This window comes from Rhineura floridana, chromosome 2, assembly GCF_030035675.1.
Source record: "Rhineura floridana isolate rRhiFlo1 chromosome 2, rRhiFlo1.hap2, whole genome shotgun sequence".
Classification (NCBI taxonomy): Eukaryota; Metazoa; Chordata; class Lepidosauria; order Squamata; family Rhineuridae; genus Rhineura; species Rhineura floridana.
In genome coordinates, this window is record NC_084481.1 from 1,340,748 (window position 1) to 1,367,778 (window position 27,031).

General features: G+C 45.3%; 1 protein-coding gene across 2 annotated transcripts in view; it reads right to left on the reverse strand.

The window, feature by feature from the left end:
* Positions 1-27,031, reverse strand: part of COL4A2 (collagen type IV alpha 2 chain) — a 305,291-nt gene that overhangs the window by 11,259 nt on the left and 267,001 nt on the right. For both annotated transcript variants that reach the window (XM_061607561.1, XM_061607560.1), the window contains 7 exons: positions 19,559-19,630; positions 17,780-17,905; positions 15,408-15,524; positions 9,915-10,076; positions 9,730-9,828; positions 4,596-4,742; positions 3,650-3,766 (listed from right to left, as the gene is read on the reverse strand). In XM_061607561.1, the coding sequence (XP_061463545.1) occupies positions 3,650-3,766; positions 4,596-4,742; positions 9,730-9,828; positions 9,915-10,076; positions 15,408-15,524; positions 17,780-17,905; positions 19,559-19,630 (840 nt within the window). The remainder of the gene's footprint in view (positions 1-3,649; positions 3,767-4,595; positions 4,743-9,729; positions 9,829-9,914; positions 10,077-15,407; positions 15,525-17,779; positions 17,906-19,558; positions 19,631-27,031) is intronic.

A 27,031-nucleotide genomic window follows, 5' to 3' on the forward strand; every position in this document is an offset into this window, starting at 1 on the left:
ACACTTAATACAAAAGTACCAATAGGTCTTAATGAAGATGTGAACTGGATGTGATGAATTAGAAGTTATTTGTGTAGGAATGTATAACTAGTTTGTATATTTATAAGGTTATTTTATTTGTGTGTAGCGGTTAAGGTGATGGACTACAACCTGGGAGACCAGGGTTCGAATCCCCACACAGCCATGAAGCTCACTGGGTGACCTTGGGCCAGTCACTGCCTCTCAGCCTCAGATGAAGGCAATGGTAAATCACCTCTGAATACAGCTTACCATGAAAACCATATTCATAGGGTCGCCATAAGTCGGTATTGACTTGAAGGCAGTCCATTTTTTTCATAAGGTTATATTATGTCTATAGGTTGGCCATTGTATTTTAATCATTAGCTTTGTTACAGTAAGCAACACTGCCTGTGATGGATGCTTGGGATATTCCTTTAAAAAAATTCTTATCTGCAAAGACACCTGCAAAGTTTGTTAAAAAGAAACAGCGGTGTGCTTTTACATTAGGAATGCTGGGATAAGCAGAGTTACAGCATGTCTGAATACTGGTGTAGATTTAAGAAATAAATAATTTTATTGAGTTGGTGAGTATGGTATGCTGGTCATACCATAGCTTTTTTGTTTTTATTTTAATTAAATTGAGTATAGAATGTATTAGATTTCTACTGTATATATATTTGTTTTTTATTTCATTAGGTTTGAATTGGAGAGACAGCCTTGCAATGCTCACAGAGATAGAGAGTATCTTCTATATATATTTTGGTGTGGCATTCAGGAAATCTCCATATCTTATTTCTGTAGTTTTAAATGGTGAGTTTGTATAAGGAGTATAAACATTTTTTATTTAGATGAATATTACATTTCCAGTATTTAAATAATATATTTTTTATCTTTGCAGTTGTACTGTGAATTGTATTGTTACTTACATTTATGATGAATAGTATAGTTATTTGTACATTGATTCACTGAAGAAGACTTTGTCGAAACGCGTTTGGTCTTATGTTTTGAGACTGTATTTCAGGAGTTGTTTTTGTATATACTGGTTATATTTACTCTTGCTCATTCAGCTATGACAGATGTGTACACGTTATTCACATGTTTTTAATTTTTTTTATAAAGCATCCATATCCATATCATAGGCAGTTTTGAGTCTGTTTTTTTTGTTTCCAATTCCTTATTTTTCCAAATTCCAGTTCGTTGTGACATACTTTTTGGTTTGTTTCAGTCATGTGCCAAGTCATCCTTGATCACCCTGATGATCACCGGAGAGCGTGGCAAGGGGTGTGCAATCTTGGGCTTCCTCCTTGATCTTTTTGTAGCATTTGATACCATAGACTAGGGTTGGGAAACCTCTGGTCCACAGGTCTAACTAGGTCCAGCCAGGGTCCTAATTTGGCTTGTAAGGCCATTTTCTATTGAAACTGCTTGGAAATGTACTTCCAAGGCAGTGTCTCTTAATGCCCATCAGCTGACAGATGCTAAGTGAGATCACTTTGACATCTGTTTCCAAGTGGTTTCAATAGAAACCGCTTAGAAATGCACTTGAAAGGTATTGTTGTCTCCCGATATCAAACTTGAGGTATGGTATCCTCCTGGCTGAGTCCAGAGAATAGCATTTGGAGAGTGCTTTTCACCCCCCTGGTACTTATGCTTTGGGGTTCCACAGGACACTATTTTATCCCCAATGCTAGTTTATGTATGGATAGATAGATTTAGATTAGGGGCAAGGTGCTATCAGTATGCTGATGACATTGATTCTCCATAACATCTGAATGCAGCCTGGACCACAGCCTGGACACAGTGGGGAGATGGATGAGGGAAAATAAGCTGAGCTTGAATTCTTGCAGGATGGATGTGCTATGGATGGTTCCCGTGTCTGACAAACTGGCCAATTTCCTGTCCTTTCCAGGGTTTCACTCCCATTGAAGGAGCAGGTATGAAGTCTGGGAGTGCTTCTGGATCCAGCTTTATCACTGGAGGCCCAGATAGCCTCTGTGGCTAGGGGCAGCTTTTGCCAAAAACAGAAGCAGGAAAGAAAAGTGCACTAAAAGGGAGGAGAAAACAACAGCTCTTTATGACTCCAGGGATTCCTATAGCCTGGTGTCCAAATATCTCACTCATCAGAGTTCTGATTTCACTCATTGCCTAGAAATTTGCCCGCCTAAAATTGGTTCGCCAATTGCACCCTTTTCTGGAACTCTCTGACCTAACCACGGTTACCCATGCCTTGGTTACGTCTAAGTTAGACTATTGTAACTCGCTTTATACTGGACTTCCCCTTAAAATACTTCGTCAACGGAAATTAGTCCAAAGAGCGGCTGCCAGGATGTTAATAGGAGCAGGTTGGCGAGTTCACACTACTCCGCTCCTAAAACAACTACACTGGCTTCCAATTTCTTATCGAGTTCAGTTTAAAATCCTGGTTTTAACGTTTAGAGCTTTATCTGGTTCAGGCCCTAGTTATCTTTCAAATCGTATTTCGTTTTATGAGCCTGCTCGTTCTTTAAGATCTTCATTAGACCCCGGCCTTAATATTCCTTCTTTTTCCCAAATTCATCGGACTGGTACTAGGAATAGATCGTTTTCGGTGGTAGCACCAACTCTTTGGAATTCTCTTCTGCAGGAAATTCGTTCTTCCCCCTCTTTAATTAGTTTTCGTCGCCAAGTTAAGACCTTTTTATTTCGGTTAGCTTTTGAATTGTAATGTGAGAGATAATTTATATTTTTTTATATATTGTATATTGTATAATGTGTTTGCACTATGTTTTTGTTTTGGCCGCTTAGAATTCTTCGGAACTGAAGCGGGATATAAACTTTTTAAATAAATAAATAAATAAACGTGACACATTATACATTTAAAGCAGTATTATACCACTTTGAACAGTCATGGCTTTCCAAAGAATCCTGGACTTTAAAGGTGCTAAGAGTTGTCAGGAGGCCCCTATTCCCTTCCCAGAGCTACAATTCCCAATATGGTTTAACAATCTCTGTTTCCAGGGAACTCTGAAAGGCAGGAGTAGCTAGGCTAGCTGATCTCACAGAAATCCACTTAGAAGGGTACCTGCACATTTTGCTTTATAACTTTCCTTCTAGTAGAGCTAGAGGCTTTTGAATGAATGAATACAAGTTCAGAGTCTGGACCCCCTATTGGCGACTGCTCCAATTGCACCATTGTAAATCTGTCCTTGTGCAGAGAGCTGTGCCAGCTTAAAGGGAAAGACAAAGCTTTCTCTGTTGTCTTTCCTATTCTCAAATGCGTTTAGAAGGGGGCAACATTGTGTTGATTAGATCAATCTATCAGAAACATCATTATCAACAAAAAAGTGCCCCAAGTTCATTGGTTAGAGGATTTTAATTTAAAAAAAAAATTAAGTAATTTAAAATTACAGACAGAAAGCACAATCTTAAGAAATGTTCCTCTTTTGTGTAGTAGAGAGGGTGTAATGCCTCTTCCAAAATTATACCTGCTGTGTCAAATAAAAACATACTGTTTTTCTTTAGGATCATTTCCCTCCTCATATGCCAATGTATGCAGATTTAGTTAATCACGAAGGCTGCAATCCAGATCCACTTACCTGGGAGTAACTTCTCAGTAGTGCACTTCTGAGGTAGATAAGAAAGGGGGAAGAATTCTAGGATCAGTATTTACCTTCAAAGCCCCCTGGGCCCTGTAGTCCTGTTCTCCCTTGATCCCCTCTAAAGCCTGGAGATCCTGACGTTCCCCCTCTTCCTTGAAGTCCTTGTTTACCCACTAGGCCTCTAAAACCTTAAAAGTAAAGTTAAAAAGAATAATAATCCATGCCATTTTATAATAAGAGGGTCATGGGAAAATGAAGTCTAATCAAGCTCTTTTAATACTATATATACTATAAATATATAAATCCTAGATAATAATGCATTTTGTTTTTGATGATGAAGCCTCAGCAAGTGGCTACCATGGAGAAGAACACAGCTGAATAAGGAAGGACTAGACACATATTATTTTAGGGAAGAGTAAACTGCATCCTATTCAGGCCGTTGTGTTATCAGTAGAAGCCGTGTAGCCAAATTTACATGAAAGAATTTGACTGCATAGATTATTTACAGGTTCTAAATGAGGGTGTGATTACCTGCAGATTTCAGTTATATTAGTAACAGTCAACGGGCTGAGTTGCTGTGACAGAATGGGACTGGGAGGAACAAGAACAGCTTGGGCCTAATTTTTTTTTTGAAGCCCAGAGGGACTAGACAGAAAGCACAGGGTACAGCACATCAGGAAATCAACACTGGCTTCAGTAATCAGGCACCAATTATCACAAAAATTTTTTCCAGGGAATTACTTCTGAAATTTATTTCAAAGTGATAGACATGTGAAAAGTATTGGTGTAGAGAGTTGGGCATTCATGTGGAGATTTCAGTTAGGGTTCCACCAACTAAATCTCTATGAGTACCTGGCTTAGGGAATAATTGTAATAAAATCTGCATGGCTGATTTGCCATGAGTCTCATTCATAAAATGTCTCATTTCTTGGAAAAAATGGTATGTGGAAAGAGGGACTGGAAAGTGAGAAATAATTTTAACTCATGAAAGCCATCTTTGCATATTTATTTTCCTACCTGGATCTCCTGGTGGGCCTTGAGGACCCATTTCACCAAAAGTGCCTTGAGGCCCTCGGTTTCCATGAGCACCCAGTATCCCTTGTTCAGTAACCAGTTTAGGAAGGACAGGAGGCAGCCCAGGGGAACCTGGAGATCCCTGAAATCCTACAAGTTAAAAATAAAATAACTGACTTTGCAGAAAGGATATTCCATTTCCATTGGAGACTTTCTTCTGTTAGTTGACACAAGAACTTATTGTTTGTTAGAAGTGGTGATGGTATCAGGGTTAGAATTTGAAGTGGGAGTTCAAGGACCCCCCTCCCCAATTCAGCAGAGTGAGTAGGAGGGCTGCTAAAACAGCATCTGTGCTAAAAACTGGCCCAGAGGAGAAGCACACAGGGACAGAGGGTCAGGATCTCTATTCCCAGGAGAGCAGCCATGTTACTACACTGTGTCCACACTCCCTGCTGCCTCCTGTCAATGGAGATTCTGATTCCTCTGTCCCTATGTACTTCTCCAAGTGTTTGTGGGAGTAGCAAACAGATCCATGCAGGGCTCTCTGAACCTCTGGCCACATGTTGGAGTTTGGGAGGCCATTCCACCTGTCTCACAGAGGTCCTGCTCAGCCAACTGCTGCTTGATTGGAGGCTCCCCACTAGGTATTCCATCTTGATGGAGAGGAGGTTCTCTTCCACTCTGGACAGCAGACCCTTGGCAAGCCTGTCCAGAGAGACTGACTGGGTCCCCTGACTGCTTATTCATATAAGCTTTTGCCAACATATTGTCAGTTTGGACCAAGACATGTGACTGACCTAAACCTTCCTGAAAGGCCCAGAAGGTCAACTGGATCTCTTTCAGTTGCAATCCATTGATACTTCTGGATCTCCCTGCCTCTGAGCAGGTTTCAAGCCATCCTGAAGCCAAGATACATCCCCCAGCTGAACAGCCTGGTATCCATTGTAATTACTACCTCCTTGGGCAGCAAGAAGCACCTTTCTTCAGATATCACTACTCCATCCACCATTTCACCTCCTTTCACCTGGACTGGAAGAGGAGGTAAACCCTCAAGGTTCTCAGGTGTGCCACCAGGAATTTGGTGAACACACTGGGAGCTGACTTCAGACTGAATGGCATAGTTCTGCATTGGAAGTGAGTTTGATTATAACAAAAGTGGAGAAATCACTGGTGAGATGACCTGACTGGAATATAGAGGTAGAACTATAGAGGTCTATGGATGCCAGCAACTCCTGCTCTGAAAGGGCTTTGATTATGGACCTCAGGGTCTCCATCTGGAATTTTTCATGCTCAAGGTACTTGGTTGAGCCACTTATGATCCAAGATGGCTATGATGTCCCCTTTTGTTTTAGGGCCATATGTAGTAAACCTGGGAGCCAATCTCTGTCTATAGCACAGGTCCAACAAGTGGGTACTGGCCTGGAGAAAGCTCTGGTGCAAGTCCAATTCCAGGAAACCAAAATGAACTTCCCTCTTGGGTATTCAGGGTATAGCCTAGAGTTACTGTTTCCAGACAAAGTGGCGCAGCCATCCCCTTTCTGATCTTTGCAGAATAGCTGGAGAGGTTCTTCTTGAAGCCTTTCCTGATGCTGGAGGGTAGGGAGAAATTGGACTCTCTCATGCCCAACCTAGCCAATTTCCAGAGTCCTCTGTTCTATCTGGGCTTGCAGTTAGATGTGTATGAAGCTTTGGGGGTGTTCCTGGAGGAATACAACTTGTTTGCTAAGTTGTGGATGGGTTTGTTCTTAGTTGGATTGGCCCACTTGGCCATCCATGCTTTCTCAAATGACTCTGGAAGTGGGAAACTGCCAGAGGCCTGGGATGGAAAGGCAGTCTTGGCTCCTTTAAGAGGATGAACAGAGGCATGCTCTGGAGTAGACTGCTATACTGAGAGATGTGTCCTGCAAACTTTAACGAGCAGGACCTGGAAACACTCAGAGGAGAAAATTCTACCCTGATTAGTGGAGCTTTCCAGCCCCTCTCCCCTCCTCCTTTTCACCCCCTGGTGTGTGGGCCCCCAAGCCCTGCAGGTGTCTTATTAGTATGGCTGTGCACCAGATTTGTACAAATCACAAACCAAATCATGCCAATTTGGGTAAATTTATATCAGGCTGAAGCAGCTACAAATCTCTAGAGAGGGGATCGGCTAGTCCTGAATCAATTTGTAAAGATTTGTACAGATCTGTAGCTGAAAACAGTCTCTAATGAACCAAGACAGGGGGTGTCTGAAATGGATTAATTACAATACCAAATAAGGAGAACACCAGGGTAAGGAGGAAGGCTAGAATACTATCACCCCACCCAACACCTTACAATCACAGTGCCTGGAAGGGATGAAGTCTTAAAATGCAGAAATCTTTTGTAAGTTCAGTCTCTTAGAAATGTTTGGTGAGGGTTGAGTAGCATTAGTTTAGCTTGTTTTCTATTCCTTCCCAATCAATTCCATCTTTATTTGCATATTTTTAAAAAAATGTTTGTCTTTTTATTTCATTTTATTCATTGCTAAGATTATTATTAAACCTTGTGAGCATATTTAAGCATAGCTTCCTGAAATTATTATTATCCAGTTGCTAACCATGAGCAATAAGAAGCGGCCAACTCATGTGGTTACACATTTATTATTATTATTATTATTAATAGCCAGCCAGTCAAACCTTGTGGGTCTACTAGCCAGCATTATGACATGATGATGATTAAAAAATCTTTCTTGGAAACAAGCAAACTTTAAAGATGGTTAGCATGAAATCCCCTGGAGCTACCCACCTGAAATTTGGCAGAGTTAATTCTTTCTATAGGAGCTACCATGTTCCCAGATTTCATGTCCCTATGTGCATATTACCTCCATGGTGCTGCCAGCCCATGCCTACCTAATGCTACCTGCCCGTGTTTAATATCGCAATCCTATTTTTCTTTAAAACCTTGTTTTTTTCAAAATCTTGAAGCAAGGAACCAGGGCAAACACAAGAGCATGAGAATGGGCATGACTGAGCACTTAGTCTTTTGTACAAATATGTATTTTTTGGAAAAAGCGAATGTTAAAGGTGGCTAACATGGAAACTCCTAGAGCTATCCACCTGCTATGTGGCAATGTTAATCCCATACACAGCAGCTACCATGCCTCTAAATATCATATCCCTAGGTCGTAAAGCAGGAAAGTTATGGCCATTTTGGTTTTGCAATGTAGTTTTGCAACAGGAATGGTTTGAGCTGGTGTGGCCCCACTGGTGTTCTCCCAATAGAGGGATTTCTGGAGATTTGTAATATCTGGATTGTGATCCGGATTGGGTTGGAATGGGTCCAAATATGTCTGGATCAGATTTGGCCTGGTCTGATTGGAGTCACAAATCAGACTGGGGGTCCATGCACAGCCCTACTTATTAGATTGGTTGAGGGTAAGGTCCACCACTGAAGGGACCTGTAGCCTGTCTCTGTGAACCTAGACTGGGGGTGAGGCACCGATAACAAAGTGCATACCTTGGCCTAAGGAGCAGGAAAATTCCTCTGAGGAACAGCTGAACTCAGAACCTGTCTAGTTCAGAGCGAGAACCTCCTAATGTAGATGCAATATGCACTCATGACTCAGACAAGCAAGAAGATCAACTGAAAGATTTTATTCTCTTGAGGACTTGCCTATCTTGACTTTTTAAGGATATAGACTATTTACCCTTAATTGGGCTTATGTTCTGCAGACCAGGATCAAGAATAGACCCCTCCTTAAGGGACCTCAGTAAAGAACCTCCTTAAGATGGTCATGGACATAAAACGCCCCTCATAGATGTAGAAAATGGTGTTGCATCGTCTTGCCGCACAGGAGAAGCCCATGTTACAAGAGGAGTGGTTTGTGCTGGCATGGTCCCACTGGTGTTCTCTGAAGTAGAGGGCCCATCCAGAACATAGAGAGACATGTTCCCTTTCAGCAACGGCCAGAAAGAATGATAAGAGGTGCAGCCACTTGAGAAGTAGACAATAGAGCAGCTTTGAATGATGTGGAGGGTGGGCAGTTTTTGAGCATGAATCTCTGCTATCCAATGGATGCTTGGTCCACTGACTGAGGGCCACAGTAACACGCTGCATTTTCTTTTTAGGTTTAGAACAGCGATGAAGAACTTCCAGCATGTGTTCCTAATTAGCCAGCCATGCCCACCTGCCCATGGGGCAGGGAAAAACGTAGCTGAGCCAAAACCAGGGTTTGCAGACACTTTTACAAGTGCCGACAATCAGGTGATTGGCAATGCCTATAAAGTTCTGTGGCTTGGCCCACACTGTTCGACTTCAAACTGCACAGGCAAAGGAAATTGAGTCACCTGATATCATTGTGATATCAGGTGACTGACAGGTGGTCAGCCCCAGCCACCCGTCAACCTTTTTATCCCTGTCATCCCAGCCTTTCTGAGGATTCAGCCAGTCTTTATCTTGACTCACTCTGTATGCATATCTTTATTGCTCAGAGCCATAGGCTACCATAATTCATCACATATAAAACTACCCACTACTGCTTTTTTGCAAGAATAGAACTTTTCTTTCACTCCCAGACTATTCTCTAGCCTGTCCCACCTGTTTTCTTTTAATTCATGTCCTAAAAATCTATCCAAAGCCCCACAAATTCAATAACCAAGCTCTTAGGCAGTATCCATTTTCCTTTTTGCTGCATCTTAGTTTTTCTATGTCTTTTCATGCATGCTTATTACTTGACAGAATAACGTTAACTGTTTTAAAATTAACCAGTGTGTTATTTATTAAAGTCTTTGTTGGTTAATTGTGTTTAACACCTTTTTAAAAATATGCTAATTCTCTTTTCAATACAATAAAATTTTATAAGATCATTTTGTTGTCTTGAGTACATTAATTCCTGGGGTGTCAAATTGCAGTGTGCACCCTGGTTCAATGTCAAAAGTTCTTAAAAACAGGTGTCAAGATTGCCGATGAGAACTACAGGCTTGCATGCATCACTCCATAACAAATTGCCCATTATGGAAATATTTTTACTGAACATGCTCTTAAAATGAGAACTTTATAGAGGTCCCCAAGTTCAAAATGTGCTAAAAGTCTGGAGTATCAGTTTTGGTCTAGAAGATGCAGTAGTTCTTGATTATTTTTAAATATTCCATTAACTGCCACAGTATAAATATTCACTCACCGGTTAACCCTCTGTCTCCTTTGGGTCCGGTGGGGCCAAAGTCACCAGGAATCCCCATTATGCCAACAAAACCCATGACTCCTTGTTCACCTTTGTACCCTTCAAGGGAAAACAATGGTGTATTATTACACATCTGTTTAGATTATCTGCTTAGTAGTTCTCAATTCTGGGTGTTGCCATCATACCTCTTGCACCAGGCAATCCTGGTATTCCAGGTCTTCCATCTGGGCCTAGATCTCCTCTAAGTCCTTTTGGACCATCTTCTCCAACCGTACCTATTTGCCCCACTTCTCCTTTGGTTCCAGGTGCAGCAGTTATTCCAGATGGTCCTGGTGGTCCTGGGTAGCCTGTAATATTTACACATAGTTTAGAATTGAAGTTGTATTGAAAGACCAAGCTTTCAGCATCGTTATGGGCTTACCTTCTCTTGATAGTTGCAAGCTAGTGCAGAGCTGAATTAAATTGAAGCTGCAACCTACCTGCAGCATCTACATCAATCAGGAAAAGGAAAAGTTGGACAAGCTATGAAACGACATTCTTGATAGGGGAAAGCAGTTTATATCACAAGAAAGCTTTTCTACAATATAGTATTCCTTGTGTCAGTGTCTTCTGAATGAGAGTCTCTGGAGTTGCTGCTTTATCACTTCATGGTTTTTTTAAAAAATCATCATCATAAGTCTTGTGGCCTAAACCAAAGCTTGTCCCTAAGATTAACTCAGCTTTTCAACGGTTTTAAGTTGTCTTAATGTCATTCTGTCCATACATCCTAGACAGCAATCCTGTCACACTGGATGTATGGATAAGGGTGTACATGGCTCACACAACTCAAATAAAGAAAAAGGAGCCCCTCTTTGTTTCCTTCAGAGATTCCTGCTTGGGGAAGAACATTCCCAAATCTACTGTAGCCCCAGAAATTGCATTGTTCCGCTCAGACAGCAAAAGGGAAAGCGCTCCTTCAGGACATTGTGGATCACTCTATCCATGCCCTTTGGAACATCATGAGAGGTGGTGTGGGGTCTGCAGACAGGACAGGGCATTCTAAAGATTCCCTCCATTTCCATCCTGCTGACAGAACAGGCACCTATCATAGTGAGGAACACCACTGCACACAGGATAACATGGCCCAAAGTGTGTGTGTTTATATAATGCGCGTGCGTGTGTGTGTGTGTTCATACACGCAGAAGTTACAAAACAGACGCCCATGGCACAATTATCTATAAGCTCATTCTGTGCATAATTACAGAATCCATTACTTCATTTAAAACACGCGGGTTTTAATTTGGTCCCTGTTAGGCCTCCACATGCAGCACTATGGCAGGAAGTGGGCAGAGCAGAGCAGCAGTTATGATGGAACAAGAGGAATGAAATATGCCATATCGGTTTAATTTCTGGGTAAAAGCTCTTAAACTGCTGTCAGCCAGAAGAATGTGAGTCTCTGGCATCCTCATAAGAGTGTGAAGACCTAACAAAAGTGAAAGCATGACCTATTTTTGCAACCAGTGCAAAAGCAGTGTGTCAAAGGGACCTGCCTGGAAAATCACTGATGCAGGGGTCGCAATGACTCGTCTTTCCCCTTTACCAAACAGATTATTATAATTCTTAGTGGGGACCCACTTATATTAATACAAAAAGTAATGGAAAAGTCCACTGTGTCCTGGTCTGGTTGCTGATCAATATAAAAGGAGTATTCACTTTTTTAGGTTCGTTTTTCTTGGGATGGGGAATTGCCTTTGGATCACCTTTTCTTCTTTCTTGATGCTGTCTGTTCTGCTCTCCTTTTGCATGCTTCGCTCACCTGAAGGCTTCAGGCCTACTCACTCATAGGCAGGATTGCCATATTGCCCTGTCAGAAGGGTTTAACTTGGATTCTAGTCTTGGTACCTGGTGCCACTTAGCCCATTATGTAGCCCAGATTGCCAGCTTTCATTTAACAAAAAAGCAAGTCTCCAGCCCTTGCTGATCCAGAGATCCAAGGCAAAATGTGGAGACAGAAATGTGGAGTCCTGTCTTTCATTGTCTTAGCCAATGAGGAACACCACAACTGTCCTGGGAAAATCAAGAATTTTAGCCTGCCTGACTACTGCATATGCAGAATCTAGGCAGGTTAGAAAACTGCACGTGCTCATTTGATCAATGCATGCACCTCTGCCACTTATCCAGAGACTCTAGCTCACTTTCTGGTTGAGTTAGCAAGGAGCAGCAGCCTTCCTCTCTATTGCCTCTGTGTCTCAGGGTATGCGTCTTAAGTGGGGAATGCAATGGGAGGGTCTGCCTGCCATCAGAGGATGGAAATTGTTTGAATCCACCAAATGTTCCCTCCCCTGAAGAAATACAAGACAGAAAACAAAATCTCTCTGTAGAAAAAGCTGTTGTAATCACATTTGCATTTTTTGCCCCCCCCTTAAATGCTTACTCCCAAATAAAGTTGCATTAGAATGCAGCCTCTCACCCCCTGTTGCCTGCAGTAGAGCTCAGCAATTTAGAAAAGGCTAGAAAGTATTTTTTAATACATATTCTTCTTCAAAATGACTCGCAGGCATCTCCCCACTAAAGATCACCCTACTTTAGCGATTCCCAAACCGTGGTCCATGGACCACCAATGGTCTACGAGCTTCATTCAGGTGATCTGCAGCCTGTCCACATGAAATATTCATAGAATTCAAATTATAATGCAGTAAAATACAATATAAGAAGCAATAAAATACAATTAAAATTATTCAGCACCTAGCATGAAGCTGAGTTGAAAAACATCAGCCTATTTTCATAAATCCCATAAATCACTGCAGTTGCTCTGTAACTTAAGCATCTGAGAACAGAGCAAATTATGCTTAATGTGTGCATGATGGTAACTATTATACTTCAAAAAAGAATTGCCACCAGATCTTTACTAACATACAGCACTTCTGAGCCCTACTCTGGCAAGGTGACTCAGAAGTATTCTACGTTGATTTGATATCAAAAGCTGTTGAGTGGCAGAGGGGGAAAAATCAACAGGGTTGTACTCCTCCTGTCTCCCACTGCTGGTCCGGCTGGAAATCAGTCTGGAAGGAATCCAAATAAATGAACAAGGAAATGAGGTGGTGAGTCCCAAAATAAATTTGAAACCCAGCTTTCCAATTCTTTGCTCTGAGCTGCTTAGGTAGTTATGGTCCTTAATATCTTGATAGAACTTCTAAAATTATTAGATAAAAACTGGAAGCAACCCCCCCCACTTTTTTTTAAAAAAAAACACCTTGTTTTCAGTTAGGTATGTTCTAGCAACTCCCTGGAGAACTTCTTACATTGGTAATCAGGCTCTATAGATTTTCCTGAGAATTATGATGTGGCACTCAAAATTTCTCGCAGACCTACGTTAACTGACTTATTGCTTTATGTGTCATCATAAAATTGACACATGGCTCTGCTGATGCAGCCTTCGCCAGAAGGATACTTCAGCATGTTCTGGACCCAAAGAATTCTCTCACCTGGGATGAAACTGCTCTTGGCCATCTTGATGTAAACTGGTCTTGCCCCCCAACAGAGAAAGAAAAGTTGGTCTTACCATGCATTCTTGTTGGTAGAGTACATGCTGTTTACTCTAGCTGAATTCTGGAGAATGGATTCTTAGAAAAATCTCCTATCCCCCCCCCCCGTTTAGGGAGTCCTATGAGATTCCCTCTTTTCTAGCCTCCCCTTTTCTCTCTCTTTAAGGCTGATGATCCTAAAGCGCTTCTCTCTCCCCCTCCCCTTTAGGGTACTTTTCCTGCTTCCACCTAATTTTCTAGAACTCCTTGGAATCTCCCTAAGTTTGGCCTTCCTTTTTTCCTGGCAACCGGGATGCACCTCTCCTGTGGTGGGTTTGTTCAAGATCAGAAGTTATTTTCTGCAAATACTACAGCACTAAATCGCCATGTGGGTGAGCCCAGCGCTGTAATTCTGATTTGTTATTTAGAAATGCTACAAAGACATTTTTGCCTACTATGAAGTTGCTCTGAGTGTGTTCCAATAAATTTAAACAGTTACAACCAGCTCCAGGCACTCTTGGATGAGACCGATTATCTAGATCCATTTCAATCGGGGTTCAGGCCTGGTTTTGGCACGGAGACAGCCTTGGTCGCCCTGTATGATGACCTTTGTCGGGAGAGGGACAGGGGGAGTGTAACCCTGTTGATTCTCCTTGATCTCTCAGCGGCTTTTGATACCACCGAACATGGTATCCTTCTGGGGAGACTCCTATTTAGCGGGTCGTCTCCAGAAGGTAGTGCTGGGGGAGTTTTGCTCGGCACCCTGGGTCCTCCAATATGGAGTCCCACAGGGGTCAGTACTATCCCCCATGCTTTTTAACATCTACATGAAGCCACTGGGTGCGGTCATCAGGAGTTTTGGAGTGCGTTGCCACCAGTATGCTGATGACACGCAGCTCTACTTCTCCTGTTCATCTTTCTCAGGTGAGGCCGTCAAGGTGCTGAACCGATGCCTGGCTGCGGTAATGGACTGGATGAGAGCGAATAAATTGAAGCTCAATCCAGATAAGACTGAGATGCTGTTGGTGGGTGGTTCTCCTGACCAGATGGGAGAACCTGTCCTGGATGGGGTTGCACTCCCCCTGAAGGAGCAGGTTCGTAGTTTGGGAGTTCTTTTAGAACCATCCGTGTCACTGGAGGCACAGGTTGCCTCGGTGGCACGGAGTGCTTTCTATCAACTTCGGTTGGTGGCCCAACTACGCCCCTATCTGGACAGGGAAAACCTTGCTTCGGTTGTCCATGCACTGGTAACCTCAAAATTGGACTACTGCAATGCTCTCTACGTGGGGCTGCCTTTGAAGACGGTTCGGAAGCTGCAGCTCGTGCAAAACGCGGCGGCCAGATTGTTAACAGGAACTCGGAGATGTGAACATATAACACCGATTCTGGCCCGCTTGCACTGGCTGCCTATACGCTTCCGGGCTCAATTCAAAGTGCTGGTTTTGACTTATAAAGCCTTACATGGCTTGGGACCACAATACCTGATGGAGTGCCTCTCCCGATATGAACCTACCCGTACACTACGTTCAACATCAAAGGCTCTCCTTCGGGGACCCACCCAGAGAGAAGCCCGGAAGATGACAACAAGGAAACGGGCTTTCTCTGTGGTGGCCCCCGAATTATGGAATTCTCTCCCTGATGAGGTACGCCTGGCGCCAACATTGTTATCCTTTTGGCACCAGGTAAAAACCTTCTTGATCTCCCAGGCATTTTAACATTTTAATATCTACTTTTAACACCTACATCTATCACTCACAATCTTAATATTTTAGTAATTTTAACATTAACATCTTAAACAGCTTAATATTTTAACTGATTTAATACGTTTTTATACTTAATATTTTAGGATTGTGTCTGTCGTTGTCCATGTGTTTAACTATGTTTAGTTATTTCGTTATATTGTTTCAATGTGTTTGATATATGTTTTTAATTGTATACTGGATGTTTTTATGCTGTAAACCGCCCAGAGAGCTTCGGCTATTGGGCGGTATAGAAATATAATTAATAAATAAATAATAAATAAATAAATAAAATCATTCAATAGTTAAAAACCTTATCCATCTTCTACCCTTTGTAAATACCCTCAACTAGTAATTTTGTTTGAGGCAGTAATATTGAAATAAACCACAACTAAAAGGTCTCTGCATCTATTGATAGCAGTATGATTGTGTTTACCTGGCACTCCATCCAAACCGGACGATCCCACGTCGCCAGGTATTCCAGGTATATTGGATACTCCAGGAAGGCCTGGCCTTCCACCAGGTCCAGGGCCACCAGCTGAGCCTCTCTGTCCTGCCAGTCAGAAATCAAGCAATTACTATTGGAAATGAAGGCACAGCTAAGGTGAAGCATACCCTTTGTTAAATATTTTCAGTAGTGCTGAGAATATCTTTTTAACAATGCTGTCATTATGGATGCTTCCCACCACAGCAAATTAAGTTTCACCATCTCTGGAGCAGACCCAAAGCATATAGTTTCTTCCATGTCAGATAATTATAATTTTATGGGATGCCAAATGATATAACAATAGCAAGTAAAACAAGAATACAGAACTTACCAAACTTGTTAATAGTGTTTTTTTTAATAACTATAACTTCATATTATAAAGATATTTAAAATTCAGGGATTCATATTTTTAGATTACAGGTACTTATAAAATGTAGAATTTGGGTGTTCAATTTTAAATCAGGTGTTAGAAGGCATTTTTATCCCTTGGCATTTCTGCTCCTGCCCTTATCTTTGCTCTGTCCTCACTTCATATGTTCAGAGGCACGTTACCAAATTATGCCAAGCTACACAGAAAGTGGATTGGACTGTGAAAGACCAACCCAAATTGTGTTTGCATTTTGACAAATTTGTAGGGCAGTCCAATACAGAGGTCAAGTGTCCTGCTCTCCTGGTGATTCACTATAGTTGCCCAATTTTCCTGCTTTTTAAAGTTTGATAGAAATATATGTTGGCTATAGATACATTCTTAAACCACAAGGGTTTTTAACTATTAGTGATTCCTCCTCTGGTCCTGAAGGCCTGACCTTATTATGGTATTGGTCTCTACTACGATCTTTTAAAAAACATCCTCCACAAAGAGGCTTGCTCCTTTAAAGGGGGCTAAGGCCAGATTTGCTCTAGAGGTTGCATTTTCAGTCCAGTGGGATAACAGGAGTGCCCATCAGGCAACTACATTTGCTAGGCATCCATGGAAACCTCAGCAATAAGTTCTAAACCTCTAGACCACGGGTTCCCAAACTGTGGTCCGTGGACCACCAGTGGTCTGCAAGCTTCATAGAATCATAGAATAGTAGAATTGGAAGGGGCCTATAAGGCCATAAAGTCCAACCCCCTGCACAATGCAGGAATCCAAATCAAAGCATTCCCAACAGCTGGAACATTGGGCTGAAAACAACGGAATAAAATTCAACAGGGATAAATGCAAAGTTCTACACTTAGGAAAAAGAAACCAAATGCACAGTTATAAGATGGGGGATACTTCGCTCAGCAATACGACATGTGAGAAGGATCTTGGAATTGTCGTCGATCACAAGCTGAATATGAGCCAACAGTGTGATGTGGCTACAAAAAAGGCAAATGCTATATTAGGCTGCATTAACAGAAGTATAGTTTCCAAATTGCGTGAAGTATTAGTTCCCCTCTGTTCAGCACTGGTTAGGCCTCATCTTGATTACTGCATCCAGTTCTGGTCTCTGCACTTCAAGAAGGATGCAGACAAGCTGGAACAGGTTCAGAGGAGGGCAACAAGGATTATCAGGGGACTGGAAACAAAGCCCTATGAGAAGAGACTGAAAGAACTGGGCATGTGTAGCCTGAAGAAGAGAAGACTGAGGGGAGATGTGATAGCACTCTTCAAGTACATGAAAGGTTGTCACAAAGAGGAGGGCCGGGATCTCTTCTTGATCGTCCCAGAGTGCAGGACACGGAATAATGGGCTCAAGTTGCAGGAAGCCAGATTTTGACTGGACATCAGGAAAAACTTCCTGTTAGAGCCATATGACAATGGAATCAATTACCTAGAGAGGTAGTGGGCTCTCCGACACTGGAGACATTCAAGAGGCAGCTGGACAGCCATCTGTCGGGAATGCTTTGATTTGGATGCGCAGGGGGTTGGACTTGATGGCCTTATAGGCCCCTTCCAACTCCTATTCTATGATTCTATATAAAGTGAATAAATAAATAAATATACACAGGAGATCTTCTATAGCTCTAATTTTCCATCTTCTCCATTCTTCCATTATGAGTCTTATAAGGTATACAGTGATTATGGTTGGAACTGCTCGAGGCTATTGGGTAAACTTTCAAGGAAATGTTGATCTACATTTGTTCACACATAGCGTTCAGGGCCATTCCACACATTCTGACTGTCATTCACAACAGCAATGTGCTTATACCCTTTTGATACTGCAATTTTTTATGGGAGCACTTCTTTAAATGAAACCTATAATTTGGTAAGTGTTCTAAAGATATTTTGCTACTTGGGAGCAGATGGTACCAATCTTGGTACCATGTATAAAACCAGTTAATAATAAACCAACCTGGATCTCCTCTTTCTCCTTTCTGCCCATAAGGTCCTCTGCTGCCTTCAATAGGGCTTGGCTCTCCTGTTGTACCTTTGTCACCCAAAATACCTGGGAAACCTGGTGGGCCATATCCATCTGGACCTGTTGTGCAAATTGTAGATTAATGTCACTTGGGTATTACAGGCAGAGTACAGGAGGGCCTGCTTTTCGGCATTCCGCTTCTCGGCATTCCACTAATACAGCGGTTTACATATATATATATATATATATATATATATATATATATATATATATATATATATATATATATATATATATATATATATATATATATATATATATATATATATATATATATATATAAGACAGTTTTGAAAGCAACAAACAGAACTTCACTCAAGCTTGCTCTGGATCCCTAGAAGGATTCTGTTAATCACCTAATATATATATATATATGAACGTAATTGTGATTAACCAAACAGAGGTTTTTATTATATTAACAAAATGTTTCAGCTTCCGCCTTCATCAGCTGCCAACATACAAAGTGCATGAAAGGTTGTCACATAGAGGAGGGCCGGGATCTCTTCTTGATCGTCCCAGAGTGCAGGACACGGAATAATGGGCTCAAGTTGTATGTTGGCAGCTGATGAAGGCGGAAGCTGAAATGTTTTGTTAATATAATAAAAACCTCTGTTTGGTTAATCACAATTACGTTCATATATATAGATAAAGATCGGGCAAGGCTTGTAAGGAGGAGGAGGAGAAGGGCGACAACGAGGGTCATTTTTGCAATGGGAGGTTTGCAAGCAGTCAAACGAACAGCCACAAGGCATGGGGCGGGGGGAGACGCTGAAAGGAAGAGCAGAGCGGTACTTGGAAAAGGCACTCCAGACAATGCACTAAAAGGGGGGTGCCATTTTTTTTTAAAAGGCTATGCAGGCCCCGCAGCCACTTCCTCCCCATCTGTAGCCCGGGATTGTCGTGGTGGGGCACTTACATGCCTGGAAGGTTGCAAGCAGAGCAGCTGGCTGGAGCCGAGGCCTACGTGGGCTGCTGCTGCTACTGTTGCTGCTGCTTGGAGGCGCCTCCTCTTCCTCCTTGCTGGTCTCACAGGAAATTAGCCCACTGAGCTCCCACCTGCCTCGGCTATGAATGGAGATGCAGTGGGAGGAGGTGGAGGGGTCGCCAGCAGGATGAGTGGGGCCCTACTGTATCTGGAAATGGCTATCACAGACAGAGGGGCAATGTAATTGGACCTGGCATGCCCTGTTGATGGCCCAAAGACTGGTGCTACAGCTCTGGAAGGAACATACCACCTCACCCCTATTTGCTCGGTGGGCAGAAGACCTATCTACTATTGCCACATATCAAAAAGATACCTTTGGCAGGCAGCAGAAGAATAACAAAACTTCAGATATACGGAATCCATATGTGGAGTTCTTTGCATGACTTGCATGCCCAGCAGGCTTTGCTGGAGCCTATTCCCTTCCGCTCCCTCCCATAACTCCCTTCCCCGTATAGTTTTGTTCTATGGGTATTTACTTTAACTGTATGACATTACACTACGAATTGCCATCGTCTTTTGATGTCCCCCCCTTTAAATTTATTTACTTATTGTATTAAGAGGGGAAAACCCAATTAAATATGGGTGTTTTTTTTTTTTTAAAAAAGCCTACATATTCCAGTGTGAAAAGCTTGGTTGCCTGAAATGTTTAGACAATAAGGATTTGAAAGTCAGTTGTCTACAATGCAAGACAGCCCACCTCATTAACAGACAACATAATTTGAACATACCTGGTGATCCTGGAAAGCCCTTAGTACCTGGCAAACCATCTAATCCATTAATTCCTCTGAAACCAGCACCACCTGCCAAAAATGCCACACATTCTGTATTACGCATAGGTTTGCTTTACCAAATGTTACATATTTCTTTGAACGTGTTGAAATTTTTTATATGAAACATCTTCATGTGGAAAAAAATATTTATTATTAGATCTCCATCCCGCCCGTCCTCCCAGTAGGAGCCCCCCAAAAACGGCAATAAAATTGCATTTGCTTTGTACTGATCACTCTACCAGAAAGTTGTTGCAGTTCATCTGCAGACAGTTGCCATTATGTGTCTGATAACATAATGAACCACAGCTTTCTCATTTGGCATAGTGGCTGGTGCCATGTGTCATTTCTGGTGCAAGACTAGAAGTAAAACATTTAGAGGTTTTTAATCACTTTTAAAAATGTGGGCTCACTAAGATGCAGCAATTAAAATATTTATGCGCAAAATGAAAAAAATACTTCAAATTTAAGCTTGAGTGTTTTATAGCTGATTTGCTGATTCTAATAGTCTTCAGTCTATTGTTCTTAAACTAGCCTCTCTAAAAAAATTTTTTAGGGTGGGTCATTCTGTGAACTTCTGTTCCATTATTCATGAGTCACTTAAGAGGCTGTTAGTGACTGATTGCTTTAAAATGAACAACTAACGTTTGGTTGCTGAAAATTTTCAGTAGTTAAAACAAAAAACAAAAACGTTTTGCTGGCTAAAGTGATTCTTAACACCTACAAGTTTTTAGTCTGTCTGATTCGCTGTCTCTGAGAGAACAATGAAATTGCTTTTTGTACTGCAGCAGCAGCAGCATTTTAGAAGAGGTATTTAATGTAAATAAAATTATAACAAACCAATATTACAAAAATGTGGAAAAGGTGTAGTGCCAAGTTAAACAAATTGTTGACTTGTTCATAAATGATCTGGAGTTAGGGGTGAGATTGGACCATTGGTCTCACCTGAAAGGTGGTTTTCCCAGATACCATGCCATCACATGGGTTATAGCGCCATCTAGCATCTGAAGGCAAGAATGTACTGAAGTCAAGACCTGGGCCATCTGTGCCCCTCCCACTCCAGTTCATTCGTGACGAGACCAAAGTGAGATATCTGAAAAGGTACAAAAGGGCCACCAGGCCTACCAGCAAGGAAAATAGGGACCCTGCCCCAAATAACACAGAACCACATTCATTCCTAATAGATCTAGAAAGGTCTTGACTCAGTTACACAATCTATAGCAATACAACTTTGAACAGTAATAATTTGAAAGGTGGTACAAAACACCCAGGCAACCTCCAACAGGGAGGGCCATGATGGCATGATACCTGGGAAAACCATTCTTCAGGTGAGACCAATGGTCCGTTTTCCCCAGGTAGCATGCCATCATGTGGGATGTACCAAAGCAGCCCCAACAGGGAGGGACCACCCACTACTTACGTATGAGAAACAACCTGCTGCAGAACACGCCTCCCAAAAGAGGTATCAGCAGAGGCGTAGTGGTCTATCTTGTAATGCTTGATAAAGGAATCTGGAGTAGACCATACAGCCGCTCTGCAAATATCTGCAAGAGGTGCACCGGTTGCGAATGCCGACCTAGTTGAGTGTGCCGTGATCTTACTAGGCACCGGAAGCTTAAGCGACTCGTAAGCTAGTGCAATGCAGGTGCACAATCAACAAGATAAAGTGGATGTAGAAACTTTTTTCCCCGTGTCCGTGGGTCAAAGGATAGAAACAGTGAATCCGTTAACCTCATGTCCTGGTTTCAAGACAGATAAATCTTGAGGGCCCTGCGAATATCTAAAGAGTGCCAGGCCTTCTCCAGTGGATGAACGAGCTTAGGGCAGGACAAAGGAAGAATAATGTCCTGGCTGCAGTGGAACACTGAATTGGCTTTAGGACGAAAGGATGGAGCTAGATGCAACACAACCGAGTCCTTATGGAAGATGCAGAGATGGCAGGCCAATGACAATGCTCCCAACTCTGAAACTCTTCTCGCCGAGGTGACCGCCACTAGAAACAGGTCCTTGAAGGACAGCAGCCATAATGGTACTGTCCTAAGGGGTTCAAAGGGAGGGTGCTGCAGGGCTTGCAGGACCTTTGGTAAACTCCAAGAAGGAAAATGGTGACACACTCTTGGGGAAAGGAAAGCGGCTCCCTTAAAAAAACATTTGATGAGTGGGTGCGAGCCCAAAAGAACTCCAGAACAAGTAGTGGACAGAATTGACAATATGGTGGAGGCCTGACAATGCAAGGTGGTTGCTTTTAGACCCATCTTCAGACCTATATGCAGAAACTGCAGCACTTGCTGTACAGTGGCTTGAGAGGGTTGAAAGTCTTGGGATGCACATCAGTTGGAAAAGACAGACCAAGTACTCTGGTAGATGTGATTCGTTGACGGCCTTCTAGATGCCAGAACTGTATCAATGACCTCCTGTAATAATAATAAATAATAAATTTTATTTCTAGGCCACCTATCTGGCCGCACAAGCGGCCACTCTAGGCGGCGTACAAGATAAAGTAAAATACAACATACAAACTACATAAAAACCCAAGAACTACAATATAAAACGAAACCGAACCCCCATAGCTAAAACCAATGGCACCCAAAAGAAAACAAAACAAAAGACAAAACCCCAGGCCAGCTCAGCCAGCCGGCTTATGTATCCCTCCCAAGAGGGACAGGTGATGGGAATCAGTCACAGCTGGCTGGGTACCTGGGACCTGGTCCTGCAGGAGGCACGTCTGCCAGGCAGCAGTCCCATTGGGAAGGGTGGTGGAGGTGGGGTTCCAACAGCAGCAGCAACAGCAGGCTCTCCTTCCCTGGGTGGCGATGTTCTCCTTCTTCCTGCAGGCACTGGGTCTCCCAGGCCACCTCAGCCAGCCGGCTTATGTATCCCTCCCAAGAGGGACAGGTGGTGGAAATTAGTCACAGCTGGCTGGGTACCTGGGACCTGGTCCTGCAGGAGGCACGTCTGCCAGGCAGCACTCCCACTGGGAAGGGTGGTGGAGGTGGTGTTCCAACAGCAGCAGCAACAGCAGGCTCTCCTTCCCTGGGCGGCGATGTTCTCCTTCTTCCTGCAGGCACTGGGTCTCCCAGGCCACCTCAGCCAGCCGGCTTATGTATCCCTCCAAAGAGGAACAGGTGATGGAAATTAGTCACAGCTGGCTGGGTACCTGGGACCTGGTCCTGCAGGAGGCACGTCTGCCAGGCAGCAGTCCCACTGGGAAGGGTGGTGGAGGTGGTGTTCCAACAGCAGCAGCAACAGCAGGCTCTCCTTCCCTGGGCGGCGATGTTCTCCTTCTTCCTGCAGGCACTGGGTCTCCCAGGCCACCTCAGCCAGCCGGCTTATGTATCCCTCCCAACAGGGACAGGTGATGGGAATCAGTCACAGCTGGCTGGGTACCTGGGACCTGGTCCTGCAGGAGGCACGTCTGCCAGGCAGCAGTCCCATTGGGAAGGGTGGTGGAGGTGGGGTTCCAACAGCAGCAGCAACAGCAGGCTCTCCTTCCCTGGGTGGCGATGTTCTCCTTCTTCCTGCAGGCACTGGGTCTCCCAGGCCACCTCAGCCAGCCGGCTTATGTATCCCTCCCAAGAGGGACAGGTGATGGGAATCAGTCACAGCTGGCTGGGTGCCTGGGACCTGGTCCTGCAGGAGGCACGTCTGCCAGGCAGCAGTCCCACTGGGAAGGGTGGTGGAGGTGATGTTCCAACAGCAGCAGCAACAGCAGGCTCTCCTTCCCTGGGTGGCGATGTTCTCTTCTTCCTGCAGGCACTGGGTCTCCCAGGCCACCTCAGCCAGCTGGCTTATGTATCCCTCCCAAGAGGGACAGGTGATGGGAATCAGTCACAGCTGGCTGGGTACCTGGGACCTGGTCCTGCAGGAGGCACGTCTGCCAGGCAGCAGTCCCACTGGGAAGGGTGGTGGAGGTGGGGTTCCAACAGCAGCAGCAACAGCAGGCTCTCCTTCCCTGGGTGGCGATGTTCTCCTTCTTCCTGCAGGCACTGGGTCTCCCAGGCCACCTCAGCCAGCCGGCTTATGTATCCCTCCCAAGAGGGACAGGTGGTGGAAATTAGTCACAGCTGGCTGGGTGCCTGGGACCTGGTCCTGCAGGAGGCACGTCTGCCAGGCAGCAGTCCCACTGGGAAGGGTGGTGGAGGTGGGGTTCCAACAGCAGCAGCAACAGCAGCAGCAACAGCAGGCTCTCCTTCCCTGGGCGGCGATGTTCTCCTTCTTCCTGCAGGCACTGGGTCTCCCAGGCCACCTCAGCCAGCCGGCTTATGTATCCCTCCCAAGAGGGACAGGTGATGGGAATCAGTCACAGCTGGCTGGGTACCTGGGACCTGGTCCTGCAGGAGGCACGTCTGCCAGGCAGCAGTCCCATTGGGAAGGGTGGTGGAGGTGGGGTTCCAACAGCAGCAGCAACAGCAGGCTCTCCTTCCCTGGGTGGCGATGTTCTCCTTCTTCCTGCAGGCACTGGGTCTCCCAGGCCACCTCAGCCAGCCGGCTTATGTATCCCTCCCAAGAGGGACAGGTGGTGGAAATTAGTCACCGCTGGCTGGGTGCCTGGGACCTGGTCCTGCAGGAGGCACGTCTGCCAGGCAGCAGTCCCATTGGGTAGGGTGGTGGAGGTGGGGTTCCAACAGCAGCAGCAACAGCAGGCTCTCCTTCCCTGGGTGGCGATGTTCTCCTTCTTCCTGCAGGCACTGGGTCTCCCAGGCCACCTCAGCCAGCCGGCTTATGTATCCCTCCCAAGAGGGACAGGTGATGGAAATTAGTCACAGCTGGCTGGGTACCTGGGACCTGGTCCTGCAGGAGGCACGTCTGCCAGGCAGCAGTCCCACTGGGAAGGGTGGTGGAGGTGGGGTTCCAACAGCAGCAGCAACAGCAGGCTCTCCTTCCCTGGGTGGCGATGTTCTCCTTCTTCTTGCAGGCACTGGGTCTCCCAGGCCACCTCAGCCAGCCGGCTTATGTATCCCTCCCAAGAGGGACAGGTGATGGGAATCAGTCACAGCTGGCTGGGTACCTGGGACCTGGTCCTGCAGGAGGCACGTCTGCCAGGCAGCAGTCCCATTGGGAAGGGTGGTGGAGGTGGGGTTCCAACAGCAGCAGCAACAGCAGGCTCTCCTTCCCTGGGTGGCGATGTTCTCCTTCTTCCTGCAGGCACTGGGTCTCCCAGGCCACCTCAGCCAGCCGGCTTATGTATCCCTCCCAAGAGGGACAGGTGGTGGAAATTAGTCACAGCTGGCTGGGTACCTGGGACCTGGTCCTGCAGGAGGCACGTCTGCCAGGCAGCAGTCCCACTGGGAAGGGTGGTGGAGGTGGTGTTCCAACAGCAGCAGCAACAGCAGGCTCTCCTTCCCTGGGTGGCGATGTTCTCCTTCTTCCTGCAGGCACTGGGTCTCCCAGGCCACCTCAGCCAGCCGGCTTATGTATCCCTCCCAAGAGGGACAGGTGATGGGAATCAGTCACAGCTGGCTGGGTACCTGGGACCTGGTCCTGCAGGAGGCACGTCTGCCAGGCAGCAGTCCCACTGGGAAGGGTGGTGGAGGTGGTGTTCCAACAGCAGCAGCAACAGCAGGCTCTCCTTCCCTGGGTGGCGATGTTCTCCTTCTTCCTGCAGGCACTGGGTCTCCCAGGCCACCTCAGCCAGCCGGCTTATGTATCCCTCCAAAGAGGGAAGGTGATGGAAATTAGTCACAGCTGGCTGGGTGCCTGGGACCTGGTCCTGCAGGAGGCACGTCTGCCAGGCAGCAGTCCCACTGGGAAGGGTGGTGGAGGTGGTGTTCCAACAGCAGCAGCAACAGCAGGCTCTCCTTCCCTGGGTGGCGATGTTCTCCTTCTTCCTGCAGGCACTGGGTCTCCCAGGCCACCTCAGCCAGCCGGCTTATGTATCCCTCCCAAGAGGGACAGGTGGTGGAAATTAGTCACAGCTGGCTAGGTACTTGGGGCCTGGTCCTGCAGGAGGCACGTCTGCCAGGCAGCAGTCCCACTGGGAAGGGTGGTGGAGGTGGGGTTCCAACAGCAGCAGCAACAGCAGGCTCTCCTTCCCTGGGTGGCGACGTTCTCCTTCTTCCTGCAGGCACTGGGTCTCCCAGGCCACCTCAGCCAGCCGGCTTATGTATCCCTCCGAAGAGGGACAGGTGGTGGAAATTAGTCACAGCTGGCTGGGTACTTGGGGCCTGGTCCTGCAGGAGGCACGTCTGCCAGGCAGCAGTCCCACTGGGAAGGGTGGTGGAGGTGGTGTTCCAACAGCAGCAGCAACAGCAGGCTCTCCTTCCCTGGGTGGCGATGTTCTCTTCCTGCAGGCCCTGGGTGCCCTGTGATAGGCCTGTGAGAGTCAACTGCCTCCATCCAAAAGTCAAGCCGTCAGACTCAGCTAGTTGGGATTCGGGTGCCAGATCGGTCCCCGTGGCAGAAGGTTTGGCCTGTTTGGCACCCTCCAAGGGTCTGTTATTGAAAGTGAAAGTACGTCTGAGAATCACGGCCAGCAAGGCCAGTATGGGGCTAGCAGGACCAGTTGAGCCCTTTCACATTGAAGTTTTCTGTGTTCTGCCCAGGACAGGGACTGGAGGGAAGGCGTACAGAAGACCATCTGGCCGAGGTGTCAGCAGAGCATCTACATATTCCACGGTCATCTCTAGATACCTCAAGAAGTACCAGGGCAGCTGGCAGTTGTGACTTGAAGAGAACCGACAGGTTGCCGAACTGACGCTGAAGGAACACAGCTGGGTGACGTTTCCACTCTCCCGGAATCACCTGTTGTCTGCTGAGCCAGTCGGCCATCACATTCAAAACTCCGCTGAGGTGTTCTGCCCTCAACAACATCAGATGAGTTTCAATCCAGTTGAAGATCCGGGTTGCTTCCACCTAGAGAGTTTGTAACCTGGTGCCCCCCTGCCTGTTCAAATACGATTTTACGCCGGTGTTGTCTGTCTGGATCAATACATGTTCCAGACGGAACATCGGTTGAAAGTGTTGAAGAGCCAGATGGACAGCTCGTAGTTCCAGCCAATTGATGCTCTGGCTCTCTTCCGACCTGGACCGGACACCTTGGACAAAGCGGGAATTGCAGTGGGACCCCCAGACGATTAGGCTGGCACCTGTGGTTATTACAGTCCTGTCTGGTTCTCTGAATGGAGTTCCCCTGCTGAGATTCCGAATTGTAGCCCACCATCGGAAGGAAGACTGCAGTGAGGGATCCAGGCGGATTTCCCGATGGTTGGAGTTGGCAATGTCCAACTGAAACGGCAATAAGACCCACTGGAGTGGATGAGTATGATGCCGAGCCCACGGTACAATGTGAATGGTGGATATGAACAGCTCCAGCGCCTTTGCCAGCAACATCACGTCTGCCCTTGAGCGACAAATCAGGAGTTGAACCATATCTCTGATGGTTGCAATGCACTCTGGTGAGAGGAATACCATGGCTTGCACCGTGTCCAAAATTGC